The sequence below is a fragment of the Bos javanicus genome, chromosome 29 (genome assembly GCF_032452875.1).
Source record: "Bos javanicus breed banteng chromosome 29, ARS-OSU_banteng_1.0, whole genome shotgun sequence".
Classification (NCBI taxonomy): domain Eukaryota; kingdom Metazoa; phylum Chordata; class Mammalia; order Artiodactyla; family Bovidae; genus Bos; species Bos javanicus.
Genome location: NC_083896.1, coordinates 28,389,555 through 28,403,626, shown reverse-complemented (window position 1 = coordinate 28,403,626; position 14,072 = coordinate 28,389,555). Strand labels below are relative to the sequence as shown.

The 14,072-nt window shown below is 41.3% G+C and overlaps 1 protein-coding gene across 1 annotated transcript; it reads right to left on the bottom strand.

The window, feature by feature from the left end:
* Positions 1 to 12,689: 12,689 nt before the first annotated feature.
* Positions 12,690 to 13,652, bottom strand: LOC133241836 (olfactory receptor 8A1-like). The gene has a single exon (XM_061407755.1). It carries the CDS (start codon positions 13,617 to 13,619, stop codon positions 12,690 to 12,692), a length of 930 nt encoding a protein of 309 aa, XP_061263739.1. The 5' UTR covers positions 13,620 to 13,652.
* Positions 13,653 to 14,072: the final 420 nt, after the last annotated feature.

Sequence of the window (14,072 nt, the reverse complement as noted above, 5' to 3'; positions counted from 1 at the left end):
TTTATAATTTTCGCGACCTTGTTTGTTTTTCTTTGTTCGTTTTTTCTCTCTTTCTTTTCCTTCTTCTATTCTTTAACATCGTATTTTTGAAATTCCAAACTCTACTCTAGATTTTTAATTTTTGCTTTTATGTATTTGTTACCAATTTTGTACCTTTAAGAACCCAATCTTCAGGACCCATTTTTCACTAGGGAGCGAGATTACTGGCTTGACTGCTCTCTCTCCCTTTGGACTCTCCTTTTTCTCCACCAGGTCGCCTGTGTCTCCTCCCTAACCCCTCTCTACTCTACCCAACTCTGTGAATTTCTGTGTGTTCCAGATGGTGGAGAACACTTAGGGAACTGATTACTGGCTGGATCTGTCTCCCTCCTTTTCATTCCCCCTTTTATCCTTCTGGCCACCTCTGTCACCTTCCTCCTTCTTCTCTTCTCTGTATAACTCCGTGAACATCTCTGAGTGGTCCAGTTGTGGAGCGCACATAAGGAAGTGACTACTGGCTACCCCACTTTCTCCACTATTGATTCCACCTCATCTCATTTGGGTCACCTCTAACTCCCTCCTCCCTCTTCTTTTCTCCATGTAACGCTGTGAACCTCTCTGAGTGACCCTCACAGTAGAGAAACTTTTCATCTTTAACGTAGATGTTTTATTAATGGTGCTGTATAGAAGGAGAAGTTTTGAAACTACTGTAAAAATAAGACCGATAACTGGAAGCAGGAAGCTTAAGTCCAATCCCCGACTCCAGGGAACTCCTGACTCCAAGGAACATTAATTGACAGGAGCTCATCAAACGCCTCCATACTGACACTGAAACCAAGCGCCACACAAGGGCCAACAAGTTCCAGGGCAAGACATACCAAGCAAATTCTCCAGCAACAAAGGAACACAGCCCTGAGCTTCAAGATACAGGCTGCCCAAAGTCGCCCCAAAAATATAGACATCTCATAACTCATTACTGGACATTTCATTGCACTCCAGAGAGAAGAAATACAGCTCCACCCACCAGAACACCGACACAAGCTTCCCTAACCAGGAAACCTTGACAAGCCACCTGTACAAACCCACACACAGCGAGGAAACGCCACAATAAAGAGAACTCCACAAACTGCCAGAATACAGAAAGGACACCCCAAACTCAGCAATTTAAACAAGATGAAGAGACAGAGGAATACCCAGCAGATAAAGGAACAGGATAAATGCCCACCAAACAAAAGAGGAAGAGATAGGGAATCTACCTGATAAAGAATTCTGAATAATGATAGTGAAATTGATCCAAAATCTTGAAATTAAAATGGAATCACAGATAAAAAGCCTGGAGACAAGGATTGAGAAGATGCAAGAAAGATTTAAAAAGGACCTAGAAGAAATAAAAAAGAGTCAATATATAATGAATAATGCAATAAATGAAATTAAAAACACTCTGGAGGCAACAAATAGTAGAATAACAGAGGCAGAAGATAGGATTAGTGAATTAGAAGATAGAATGGTAGAAATAAATGAATCAGAGAGGATAAAAGAAAAACGAATTAAAAGAAATGATGACAATCTCAGAGACCTCCAGGACAATATTAAATGCTGCAACATTCGAATCATAGGGGTTCCAGAAGAAGAAGACAAAAAGAGAGACCATGAGAAAATACTTGAGGAGATAATAGTTGAAAACTTCCCTAAAATGGGGAAGGAAATAATCACCCAAGTCCAAGAAACCCAGAGAGTCCCAAACAGGATAAACCCAAGGCGAAACACCCCAAGACACATATTAATCAAGTTAACAAAGATCAAACACAAAGAAAAAATATTAAAAGCAGCAAGGGAAAAACAACAAATAACACACAAGGGAATTCCCATAAGGATAACAGCTGATCTTTCAATAGAAACTCTTCAAGCCAGGAGGGAATGGCAAGACACACTTAAAATGATGAAAGAAAATAACCTACAGCCCAGATTATTGTACCCAGCAAGGATTTCATTCAAGTATGAAGGAGAAATCAAAAGCTTTTCAGACAAGCAAAAGCTGAGAGAATTCTGCACCACCAAACCAGCTCTCCAACAAATACTAAAGGATATTCTCTAGACAGGAAACACAAAGTTACTTTGACAAAGGAGGCAAGAATATACAATGGATTAAAGACAATCTCTTTAACAAGTGGTGCTGGGAAAACTGGTCAATCACTTGTAAAAGAATGAAACTAGAACACTTTCTAACACCATACACAAAAATAAACTCAAAATGGATTAAAGATCTCAACGTAAGACCAGAAACTATAAAACTCCTAGAGGAGAACATAGGCAAAACACTCTCCGACATACATCACAGCAGGATCCTCTATGACCCACCTCCCAGAATATTGGAAATAAAAGCAAAAATAAACAAATGGGACCTAATTAACCTTAAAAGCTTCTGCACAACAAAGGAAACTTTGTAGATGTGAAACAGGGATCCCAAATTTGCATATTAACAATGTTCCAGGTGATGTTTGATCCCAGGGTTTAGTTGTTTACTGATTTTTGGGTGGCTTTTATGAGAGTCTTTATTTGTAGTGGCAGTGGTCACAATAGCAGCTGGGAGTCACATCAATTTTGAAGTCTCTTTGCGGGCATCCTCACACTTTCTTTAGTCATTAAATCAACTCTAACCAAGTCATTCACTGTATTTATTCCTTTTTGCTGCAGAAAAGTAGAGTTATATGTTTATCATTATAAGTCAGTGATTGATAAAACAGAATACCAAAAAATAGCTACACATGAGAAAATGTTATACATCCACTGCACTGTGTCAGGCTGCTGAGTCTGAAACACGTATCCTTGATATTGTTACAAAAAAAGGGGAGTGGGGGGAAATTTTGTCCTATTGCCACTGGATTTACTGAGCAACCTTGGCAGTAGATCTCAGAGTTAATTAAGCAGAAAGCGATTTGGCAGCAATTTATAATCTGGATGACCAATCATCCTGGTTTGTCTAGGTCTGAGTGGTTTCCCCAGGTAGGGCTTCCAGTGTGAAACATGGTGAAGTGCCAGGAAACCTGGTGAGCTGGTCACTCTGTTTCCTTATTTATTCTGAAGAAGTTGCCTATAAACATGGGGAGCCTAGGGCAGATGATAAACGGTGGAGATCTGAGGAACTGACTTTAGGAGGCATTTGAAATTGGAAGAGTACAATTCTGGCAGGTGTGATTGACTGTTCAAAGAAGGTGCCAGGTTAAACAAAGGGGACATTTGAGAGTGAAGAGTGTGGGCTCCAAAGTCACTTAGACTTGGGCTAGATTCCCAGTGTCTTTGTTCACCAGATGTGTGACCTTCAGCAAGTTACTAAATTGCATTTCCATAGTGAAATGAGGAAAACAGTAGTATTTAACTGTTGTGAGGTGTAATTGAAGTAATACATATAAAATATTAGAAGAGTTTGAGGGCTCAGGTAAACATTGAAAAACATGTTAGTGGCTGATATCATTATTATTGTTACTCAGTTACATGAAGGGATCAAGTAGGAGTCCTTACATAGAGATCATTAGAGAGGAGTGAAGGAGAGAAGAGAGAGATGTTTAGATGAGGAAGTTTCTGGACATCACTTGCTGGTGACTTTCATTCTACCTCTCTCTGGCTTGTGTATCCCCAAGTGCAAAAAGTAGATTGTAAATTAAGTAATATTTTATACATCAGATCAGATCAGATCAGTCTCTCAGTCATGTCCGACTCTTTGCGACCCCATGAACCGCAGCACGCCAGGCCTCCCTGTCCATCACCAACTCCCGGAATTCACTCAGACTCACGTCCATCGAGTCAGTGATGCCATCCAGCCATCTCATCCTCTGTCGTCCCCTTCTCCTCCTGCCCCCAATCTCTCCCAGCATCAGAGTCTTTTCCAAGGAGTCAACTCTTCGCATGAGGTGGCCAAAGTACTGGGGTTTCAGCCTTAGCATCATTCCTTCCAAAGAAATCCCAGGGCTGATCTTCAGAGTAGACTGGTTGGATCTCCTTGCAGTCCAAGGGACTCACAAGAGTCTTCTCCAACACCACAGTTCAAAAGCATCAATTCTTCGGCGCTCAGCCTTCTTCACAGTCCAACTCTCACATCCATACATGACCACAGGAAAAACCATAACCTTGACTAGATGAACCTTAGTTGGCAAAGTAATGTCTCTGCTTTTGAATATGGTATCTAGGTTGGTCATAACTTTCCTTCCAAGGAGTAAGTGTCTTTTAATTTCATGGCTGCAGTCACCATCTGCAGTGATTTCGGAGCCCAGAAAAATAAAGTCTGACACTGTTTCCACTGTTTCCCTGTCTATTTCCCATGAAGTGATGGGACCGGATGCCATGATCTTCATTTTCTGAATGTTGAGCTTTAAGCCAACTTTTTCACTCTCCACTTTCACTTTCATCAAGAGGCTTTTGAGTTCCTCTCCACTTTCTGCCATAAGGGTGGTGTCATCTGCATATCTGAGGTTATTGATATTTCTCCCGGAAATCTTGATTCCAGTTTGTGTTTCTTCCAGTCCAGCATTTCTCATGATGTACTCTGCATATAAGTTAAATAAGCAGGGTGACAATATGCAGCCTTGACGTACTCCTTTTCCTATTTGGAACCAGTCTGTTTTTCCACGTCTACTTCTAACTGTTGCTTCCTGACCTGCATACAAATTTCTCAAGAGGCAGATCAGGTGGTCTGGTATTCCCATCTCTTTCAGAATTTTCCACAGTTTATTGTGATCCACACAGTCAAAGGCTTTGGCATAGTCAATAAAGCAGAAATAGATGTTTTTATACATAGAAATTAATAAAAAGGTGAATTTCAAACTCACTGTTGAAAGTTTAATGTTTTATTGAGGTGTAATTGATATACAATATTATATTAGTTTTGGATATAGAACATACTTTTTCGATGTTTTTTGTAGTATACTCCACCTACAGTTAGTGAACTGTAACTCCACTCACAGTAAAAGAAGTGACTCTTTGGAAAAGACCCTGATGCTGGGAAAGATTGAAGACAGGAGAAGAAGGGGATGACAGAGGATAAAATGGTTGGATGGCATCACCAACTCAACGGACTTGAGTTTGAGCAAGTTCCAGGAGTTGATGATGGACAGGGAAGCCTGGAATGCTGTAGTCCTTGGGGTCTCAGAGAGTCGGACATGACTGAGCGACTGAACTAAACTTACAGTTAAGGATACATAAGACTTGTCTATTTGATACTTGCATCAGGAAGATCCTCTGGAGGAGGAAATCACAACCACTCTAGTATTCTTTTTTTTTTTTTTTAATTGATGGATAATTACTTTACAGAATTTTGTTGTTTTCTGTCAAACCTCAACACGAATCATCCATAGTTATACATATAACCTCTCCGTTTTGAACCTTCTTCCCATCTCCCTCCCCATTCCACCCATTTAGGTTTCTACAGAGCCCCTGTTTGAGTTTCCTGAGCCATACAGCAAATTCCCATTGGCTATCTATTTACATATGGTAATATAACTTTCCATGTTACTCTCTCCATGCATCTCACCCCTCTCCTCCCCTCTCCACATGTCCATGAGTCTATTCTCCATGTCTTTTTCTCCCTGCTGCCCTAGTTCTTCAGTACCATTCTTATAGATTCCATATATATGTGTTAGAGTATGGTATTTATCTTTCTCTTCCTGACTCACTTCACTCTGTATAATAGGTTCTAGGTTCATCCACCTCATCAAAACGGACTCAAATGCATTCCTTTTAATGGCTGAGTATTATTCCACTGTGTATATATGTACAACAACTTCTTTATCCATTCATCTGTCAATGGACATCTAGGTTGCTTCCATTTTCTAGCTATTATAAATTGTGCTGCAGTGAACAATGGGGTACATGTATCTGTTTCAAGTTTGGTTTCCTCAGAGTAGATGCCTAGGAGTGGGATTGCTGGGTCATGTAGTGGTTTTATTCCTAGTTTTTTAAGGAATCTCCATACCATCTTCCATAGTGGCTGTATCAATTTACATTCCCTCCAACAGTTCAAGAGCATTGCCTTTTCTCCCTGCCCTCTCTGGCATTTATTGTTCGTAGACTTTTTGATGATGGCCATTCTGACTGGTGTGAGGTGATATCTCATTGCAGTTTTAATTTGCATTTCTTTAAATTGCCAACATCCACTGGATCATCGAAAAAGCAGGAGAGTTTCAGAAAAAACATCTATTTCTGCTTTATTGACTATGCTAAACCCTTTGACTGTGTGGATTACAATAAACTGTGGAAAATTCTGAAAGAGGTGGGAATACCAGACCACCTGACCTGTCTCTTGAGAAACCTGTATGCAGGTCAGGAAGCAACAGTTAGAACTGGACATGGAACAACAGACTGGTTCCAAATAGGAAAAGGAGTACGTCAAGGCTGTATATTGTCACCCTGCTTATTTAACTTATATGCAGAGCACATCATGAGAAATTCTGGTCTGGAAGAAGCACAAGCTGGAATCAAGATTGCTGGGAGAAATATCAATCACCTGAGATATGCAGATGACGCCATCCTTACGGCAGAAAGTGAAGAAGAATGAAAGAATCTCTTGATGAAAGTGAAAGTGGAGAGTGAAAAAGTTGGCTTAAAGCTCAACATTCAGAAAACTAAGATCATGGCATCTGGTCCCATCACTTCATGGCAAATAGATGGGGAAACAGTGGAAACAGTGGCTGACTTTATTTTTCTGGGCTCCAAAATCACTGTAGATGGTGATTGCAGCCATGAAATTAAAAGACGCTTACTCCTTGGAAGGAAAGCTATGACCAACCTAGATAGCATATTAAAAAAGCAGAGACATTACTTTGCCATCAAAGGTTCATCTAGTCAAGGCTATGGTTTTTCCAGTGGTCATGTATGGATGTGAGAGTTGGACTGTGAAGAAAGCTGAGTACAGAAGAATTGATGCTTTTGAACTGTGGTGTTGGAGAAGACTCTTCCGAGCCCCGTGGACTACAAGGAGATCCAACAAGTCCATTCTAAAGGAGATCAGTCCTGGGTGTTCATTGGAAGGCCTGATGTTGAAGCTGAAACTCCAATACTTTGGTCACCTGATACGAAGAGCTGACTCCTTTGAAAAGACCCTGATTTTGGGAAAGATTGAAGGCAAGGGGAGAAGGGGAGGACAGATGATGAGATGGTTGGATGGCATCACCGACTCAATGGACATGAGTTTGGGTAAACTCTGGGAGTTGGTGATGGACAGGGAGGCCTGGCGTGCTGCAGTTCTTGGGGTCGCAAAGAACTGACATGACTGAGTGACTGAACTGAACTGAGTGTGTATATGTCAATCCCAATCTCCCAATTTATACCTTCTTCCACCACCCACTGATAATCATTTTGTTTTCTATATCTGTAACTCTATTTCTGTTTTATAGATAAGTTCATTTGTACTCTTCTCTAAGATTCCACATATGAGTGATAACATGTTATTTGTCTTTCTCTGTCTCACCTACTTAACTTAGTATGATAATCTCTAGTCTAACCATGTTGCTGCAAATGGTACTATTTAATTCTTTTTCATGACTGAGTAATATTCCATTGTATATATGTACCACACATTCTTTATCCATTCCTCTGTCAATGGATATTTGGGTTGCTTCCATGTCCTGGCTGTTGTAAATAGTGCTACAATGAACACTGGAGTGCATGTATCTTTTCAAATTATGTTTTTCTCCAGATATATACTCAAAAATGGGATTGTTGGTTTTGCCATACATTAACATGAATCCGCCACAGGTATACAAAACCAATACAATATTGTAAAGTAATTAATCTCCAATTAAAATGAATAAATTTATATTAAAAAATGGGATTGTTGGGCAATATGGTAACTCTATTTTTAGTTTTTTTAAGGAATCTCCATACTGTTTTCCATAGTGGTTGCACCAATTTACATTCCCATCAACAGCGTAGAAGGGTACCCTTGTCTCCACACCATCTCCAGCATTTATTGTTTGTAGATTGTTTTTGATGATGGCCATTCTCCCTGGATAAGGAAATGGAAGCCCACTCCAATATTCTTGCTTGGAGACTCCCATGGACAGAGGAGCCTGACAGGTTACAGTCCATAGGGGTCGCAGAGTCAGACATGACTGAAGTGACTTAGCACACACACATGCAACAGGAGGTTAGACACTGAAGAAGAAAAGATTATTGAAAGAGCAACTATTAAACTAAACCACACAGAAAAACAGCAAACAACCTCAGTAACATGTAGAACAATTTCAAGTGGTCTAAACAATTTGTGTCATTAGAGTCCAGGAAGGAAGAGAATAAACAAAAAATATTTGAAGATGCAATGGTTAAAATATACTATATTTGGTGGGTGGACATAGAGATAATCAAAGAACAAAATGTGGATAATTGTTGAGCTGGCTGTTGGGTATATGGATGTTTAGACAACTCTTCTCTTTACTCTGTATATATTAAATTTTTTTCATATTAAAAGGTTATAATTAAATAGATAATTGATTTAATGGTAAAAGCAAACATTTTAAAACTTCTGAAGAAAAATGAAAAATTTCATGATGTTGGTATAGGCTAAGGGATTTTAGAATAAGTGCAAAAGTACCCACCATAAAAGACCAGAAATGACAACTGGGCTTAAGAATGAAAACTTCTATTCTTGGAAATAGACTATTGAAGAAGTGAAAAGACAAGACACAGAGAGGGGAAGATGTTCAATATCAAAGGACTTGTATTCGGGTCATATAAGAACTTTTATAATTCACTAGGTCTCTTCCCTGGAGAAGGCAATGGCACCCCACTCCAGTACACTTGCCTGGAAAATCCCATGGATGGAGGAGCCTGGTGGGCTGCCAGTCCATGGGGTCGCTAAGAGTTGGACACGACTGAGCGACTTCACTTTCACTTTTCACTTTCACGCACTGGAGAAGGACATGGCAACCCACTCCAGTGTTCTTGCCTGGAGAATCCCAGGGATGGGGGAGCCGGGTGGGCTGCCATCTCTGGGGTCGCACAGAGTCAGACACGACTGAAGCGACTTAGCAGCAGCAGGTCTCTTCCCAAGTCCCATCCCCTAGAGGCAGACCACACAGCTGGCTGTTCACCCCCAGAGCAAAGGATGGCCAGGGAATGGCTGTGTGTCAACGTATGGATGGAGTGCTTGTGGAGTGGGACAGAAGAGGTGTGAGGTGGATGCGGCAAGCTGTGACTGTGGACGGGGGCTTCTTTATGTATTGAGTATTGGCAGCAGAAACCTCAAATTTGTATCTTTAACAAGTTTCCAGGTGATTCTGTATCCCAGAGCTCAGTTATTTATTAGCAATTTTGTGAGTATGAGGGCCATTTTACATGATGGCAGTGGTCATAGTGGCAGCTTTGGGTCAGATCTAACATGAAGTCACTTAGGAGGGAGCCTCACCCTTTGTTTAGTCATTAGTTAAACTGTAAGCAAGTTATTCCTTTATTCACTGCCTTTCTGCTTGAGAATACTGGAGGTCCATTTCTGATAATAAATCACTGATAGATACAAGAGAATACCAGAATTAGCTAGAAATAACAAGAAGTATCTATTAATCTTATGCATCATATCAGGCTGCTAAGTCTAAAACGTATCCTTGATATTGGAATAAAGCAAGAGGAGTGGGGAGAAACTTTGTCTCAAGGCCACTGCATTTACTGGCTGAGGTAGATGGTAGATCTCTGAGTTAATTAAGCAGGGGAAGAGAGTTGTAACAGCATGTAATCTGGTGACCAGTCATCCTGGTTTTTTGGAACAGAAGGGTTTCCCAGGGTGGAGGCTTCCAGAGTTAAAACTGGTAAGGTGACTGGTAAACTGCTGAGCTGGTCACTCTAGTGTAAACTTTCCTTAGTTATAAAAAGAAGTTGCTGATAAATGTGAAGAAATTAGGGAAGATGAAAGGTGAGAATCTGAGGAAGTGATTATAGGAGACATTTGAGATTGGAAGAGCACAATTAGGGCAGGGTTAATTGCTGTTCAGAGGGAGCAACAGCATAAAGCAAAGGGCAAGATGACTGAGAGCCAAGAGTGTGGGTTACAGAGTCACTTAGACTTGGATTTGAGTTCTCAAGTCTTTGTTTATCAGCTGTGTGACCTTGAGCAATTTACTACATCAAATTCCACAGTGAAATGGGGAAAACAGTGGTACTTAACTATTGTGAAGTGTAATTGAAATAAGGCATACAAAGCATTTAGAAGAGTTGTGTGGCTCAGAGTAGATGCCCCCAAACATGGTAGTGGGTGGCATTATTATTATCATGACTAAAAAGTCATAAAAGGATGAGGTAGAAGTTCTTGGGCGGAAAAAAGTAGGGAGAAGTCAAAGAAAATGGACGAGGAAGTCCAGATGAGAAAGCTCTAAATATTACTTCTTGGTGCCTCTCAATTTCATTGCTCTCTGCTTTGTGTACTCCCCAAGTGCAAATATGGCCTCCCAGGTGAAGCCAGTGATAAAGAACCCACCTACCAATACAGGAGACCTAAAAAGACATGGGTTCTATAGCAGGGCTGGGAAGATTCCCTGGAGGAGGGCATGGCAACCCATTTCAGTATTCTTGCCATGGACAAAGGAGCCCAGTAGGCTATGCTCCATAGGGTCACACCGAGTTGGACACCACTGAATCATCTTAGCACACACCCATGCAAATGCAAATAAGTAGGAACTGGGTTGAGCAATGTTTTCTACACAGAAGGTAATTAAACAGTGAATGACTCTAAAATTCAATGATAAAAGTTTAATTTTTAATTGAAAGGTAGTTGATTTACAATATTCTATTACTTTCAGACATGCAACAAAGTTATTCAGTATTTTTATAGTTAATACACTTTTTTTTCCTCTTTCTTTCTTTGTGGCCACTTTTTTTTTGTTTAATTTAAATTTATTTATTTTAACTGGAGGCTAATTTCTTTACAATATTGTATTGGCTCTGCCACACATCAAGATGAATCCGCCATGGGTGTACACGTGTTCCCCATCCTGAACCCTCCTCCCACCTCCCTCCCTGTACCATCCCTCCTGGTCATCCCAGTGCACCAGCCCCAAGGATCCTGTATTGAACCTGGACTGGTGATTCATTTCTTATATGATATTATACATGTTTCCATGACATTCCCCCAAATCATCCCTACCCCCATCCACAGAGTCCAAAAGACTGTTCTATACATCTGTGTCTCTTTTGCTGTCTCGCATACAGGGTTGTCGTTACCATCTTTCTAAATTCCATATATATGCGTTAATATACTGTATTTGGTGTTTTTATTTCTGGCTTACTTCACTCTGTATAATAGGCTCCAGTTTAATCCACCTCATTAGAACTGATTCAAATGTATTCTTTTTAATGGCTGAGTAATACTCCATTGTGTATATGTACCACAGCTTTCTTATCCATTCATCTGCTGATGGACATCTAGGTTGCTTCCAAGTCACCATAAACTAATTGGTTTATTTCCCTGTGCTGTACCATACATCCTTTTTCCTTCTTTATTTTATATATAATAGTTGTGAGCTTAATCCCCTGGCTGTCATGTCCACCCCCCATCCCAGTAGCCACTGTTGGTTCTCTGATTCTGTGAAATTTTAAAACATATATTAAATTACAATCAAGAGAATAGAGTTTGCCAAAGGGTCAGAATAGAGAAAATGCTTCTCAATGAGAGAAAAGATGAACTTAACATCAGTCAGTAGTTCAGTCACTTAATCATGTCCGACTCTTGGTGACCCCACGGACTGCAGCATGCCAGGCTTCCCTGTCCATCACCAACTCCCAAAGCTTGCTCAAACTCATGTCCATCAAGTCAGTGATGACATCCAATCATCTCATCCTCTGTCATCCCCATCTCCTCCTGCCTGCAATCTCTTCCAGTATCAGAATCTGTTCCAAGGAGTCGGTTCTTCACATCAGGTGGCCAAAGTATTGGAGTTTCAGCTTCAGCATCAGTCCTTCCAATGAATATTCAGAACTGATTTCTTTGAGGATTGACTGGTTTGATCTCCTTGCAGTTCAAGGGAATATCAAGAGTTTTCTCCAACACCCCAGTTCAAAAGCATGAATTCTTTGGCACTCAGCTTTCTTCATAGTCTAACTCTCACATCCATACATGACCACTGGAAAACCCATAGCTTTGACTAGATGGACCTTTTTTGGCAAAGTAATGTCTCTGCTTTTTAATATGCTGTCTAGGTTGGTTATAGCTTTTCTTCTAAGGAGCAAGCATCTTTTAACTTCATGGCTGCAGTCACCATCTGCAGTGATTTTGGAGCCCCCCACCCCTCAAATAAAATCTGTTACTGTTTCCATTGTTTCCTCATCGATTTGCCATGAAGTGATGGGACTGGTTGCCATGATCTCAGTTTTTCGCATGTAGAGTTTTAAGCCAGCTTTTTCACTCTCCTCTTTCACTTTCATCAAGAGGCTTTTTAGTTTCTCTTCACTTTCTGCCATAAGGGTGGTTTCATCTGCATATCTGAGGTTATTGATATTTCTCCCAGCAATCTTGATTCCAGCTTATGCTTCATCCAACTTAACACCAGCTGGCTTCAAACAGAAGTGGGAGGAAACAGAAGGTGGGAAGGAAGAGGGAAGGAGGCAAGAGCAGTTACCCAGTCATGCAGAGAAGGGACTGTTTCCAAACCCAAGTAGGTGAGCATTTGGAGTGCTCCCCTCTGGGATTCATAACAAGTTATTTTTAAAACTGAGAAAGAATCATAACATTTGTATCAAAAGGATTTTACCCTCAGAGTTTTCTGGATGGCCACCTTTACCTCCTTATTCCTCAAGCTGTAGATCAGGGGGTTCAGCATGGGGATCACTGTGGTGTAGAACACGGAGGCCACATTCTCCTGGGCCAGGGAACTGGCCGTGGAGGGTTTCAAGTACATGAAGGCGGTTGTTCCATAGAAAATCCCCACGGCTGCAAAGTGTGAGCTGCATGTGCTGAAGGCTTTGGACCTTCCCTCTGTGGTACTGATGTGGAGGATACTGGACAGGATGAAGGCATAGGAAATTAGGACTGTTGAACTGGTGACTATGAAGTTGAATACAGCAAAAATGAAGACTGTCATCTCAACATGGTAGGTGCTAGAGCATGTTAGCTTCATGAGGGGGAGGATTTCACAGAAGTAATAACTGATGAGGTGTTCACAGTAGGACTGTTTCAACATGAGGCCAGTCTCTATAGTTGAACCAATGAACCCTATGGCATAGACCCCAGCTACCAGAAGGGAGCAGACTTGATGAGACATGTTGATGTTGTAAAGCAAAGGTCTGCAGATGGCAACATAGCGGTCATAGGCCATCACTGTCAGCATGTAACACTCAGCAATGACAAACACCAGGAAGAAGTAGAGCTGGGACATGCACCCTGCATAGGAGATGATGTTCTTCTCTGACACAAAGTTCACCAGCATCTTAGGGGTAATGACAGAGGAGTAGCAGAGATCCACAAAGGACAGGTTGCTGAGGAAGTAGTACATGGGGGTGTGAAGGTGGGCATTTAGACAAATCAGTGTTATCACGCCCAGGTTCCCTATCATGGTGACCAAGTAGATCCCAAGGAAGAGGAAGAAAAGTGGGAGCTGAAGCTCTGGCCGATCTGTCAAACCCTGAAGAATGAACTCTGTCACTGTAGAGTGATTTTCTGTAGCCATTCTCCTCTGGGTGGGGGCCCTGCGGGGATGGGAGAGAAGAACTACCTGAAAGGCTGCTTCTTGCACTGCTTGGTGAAGCTAGTTTTGAGCATTTGGGACCAGCAGAGGGATCCTGATATCCTTTCTGATGAATGTTCCCTCATCCTACTCTTTGTTTTGGGAGGAAGACTAGACCTTGGGTATTTCAAAGGTCATAGAGATGAGAAGAAAAATGGAACAAGATCCAGAACTTTTACCGTATTCATGTCTCTGAAATATCCTAGAGCAGTGGGTCTTAAAGTCTAGTCCCTTACCAGCATTGCTTGCATCGCCTGAAGACATTGGAGATGCAGATTCTCTGGCCTCACCCCAGACCTCCCAAGTCAAGAACTCTGGGTTGGGGTCCACTGATCTGTGTACCACACTGTCTCCAGGTGAGGCTGATGCAGGTTCAAGTCTGAGAAGCTCAATCCG

Coding starts and splice junctions, on each gene's coding strand:
- LOC133241836 (XM_061407755.1), bottom strand. CDS start 13,619: ATGGCTACAGAAAATCACTCTACAGTGACAGAGTTCATTCTTCAGGGT.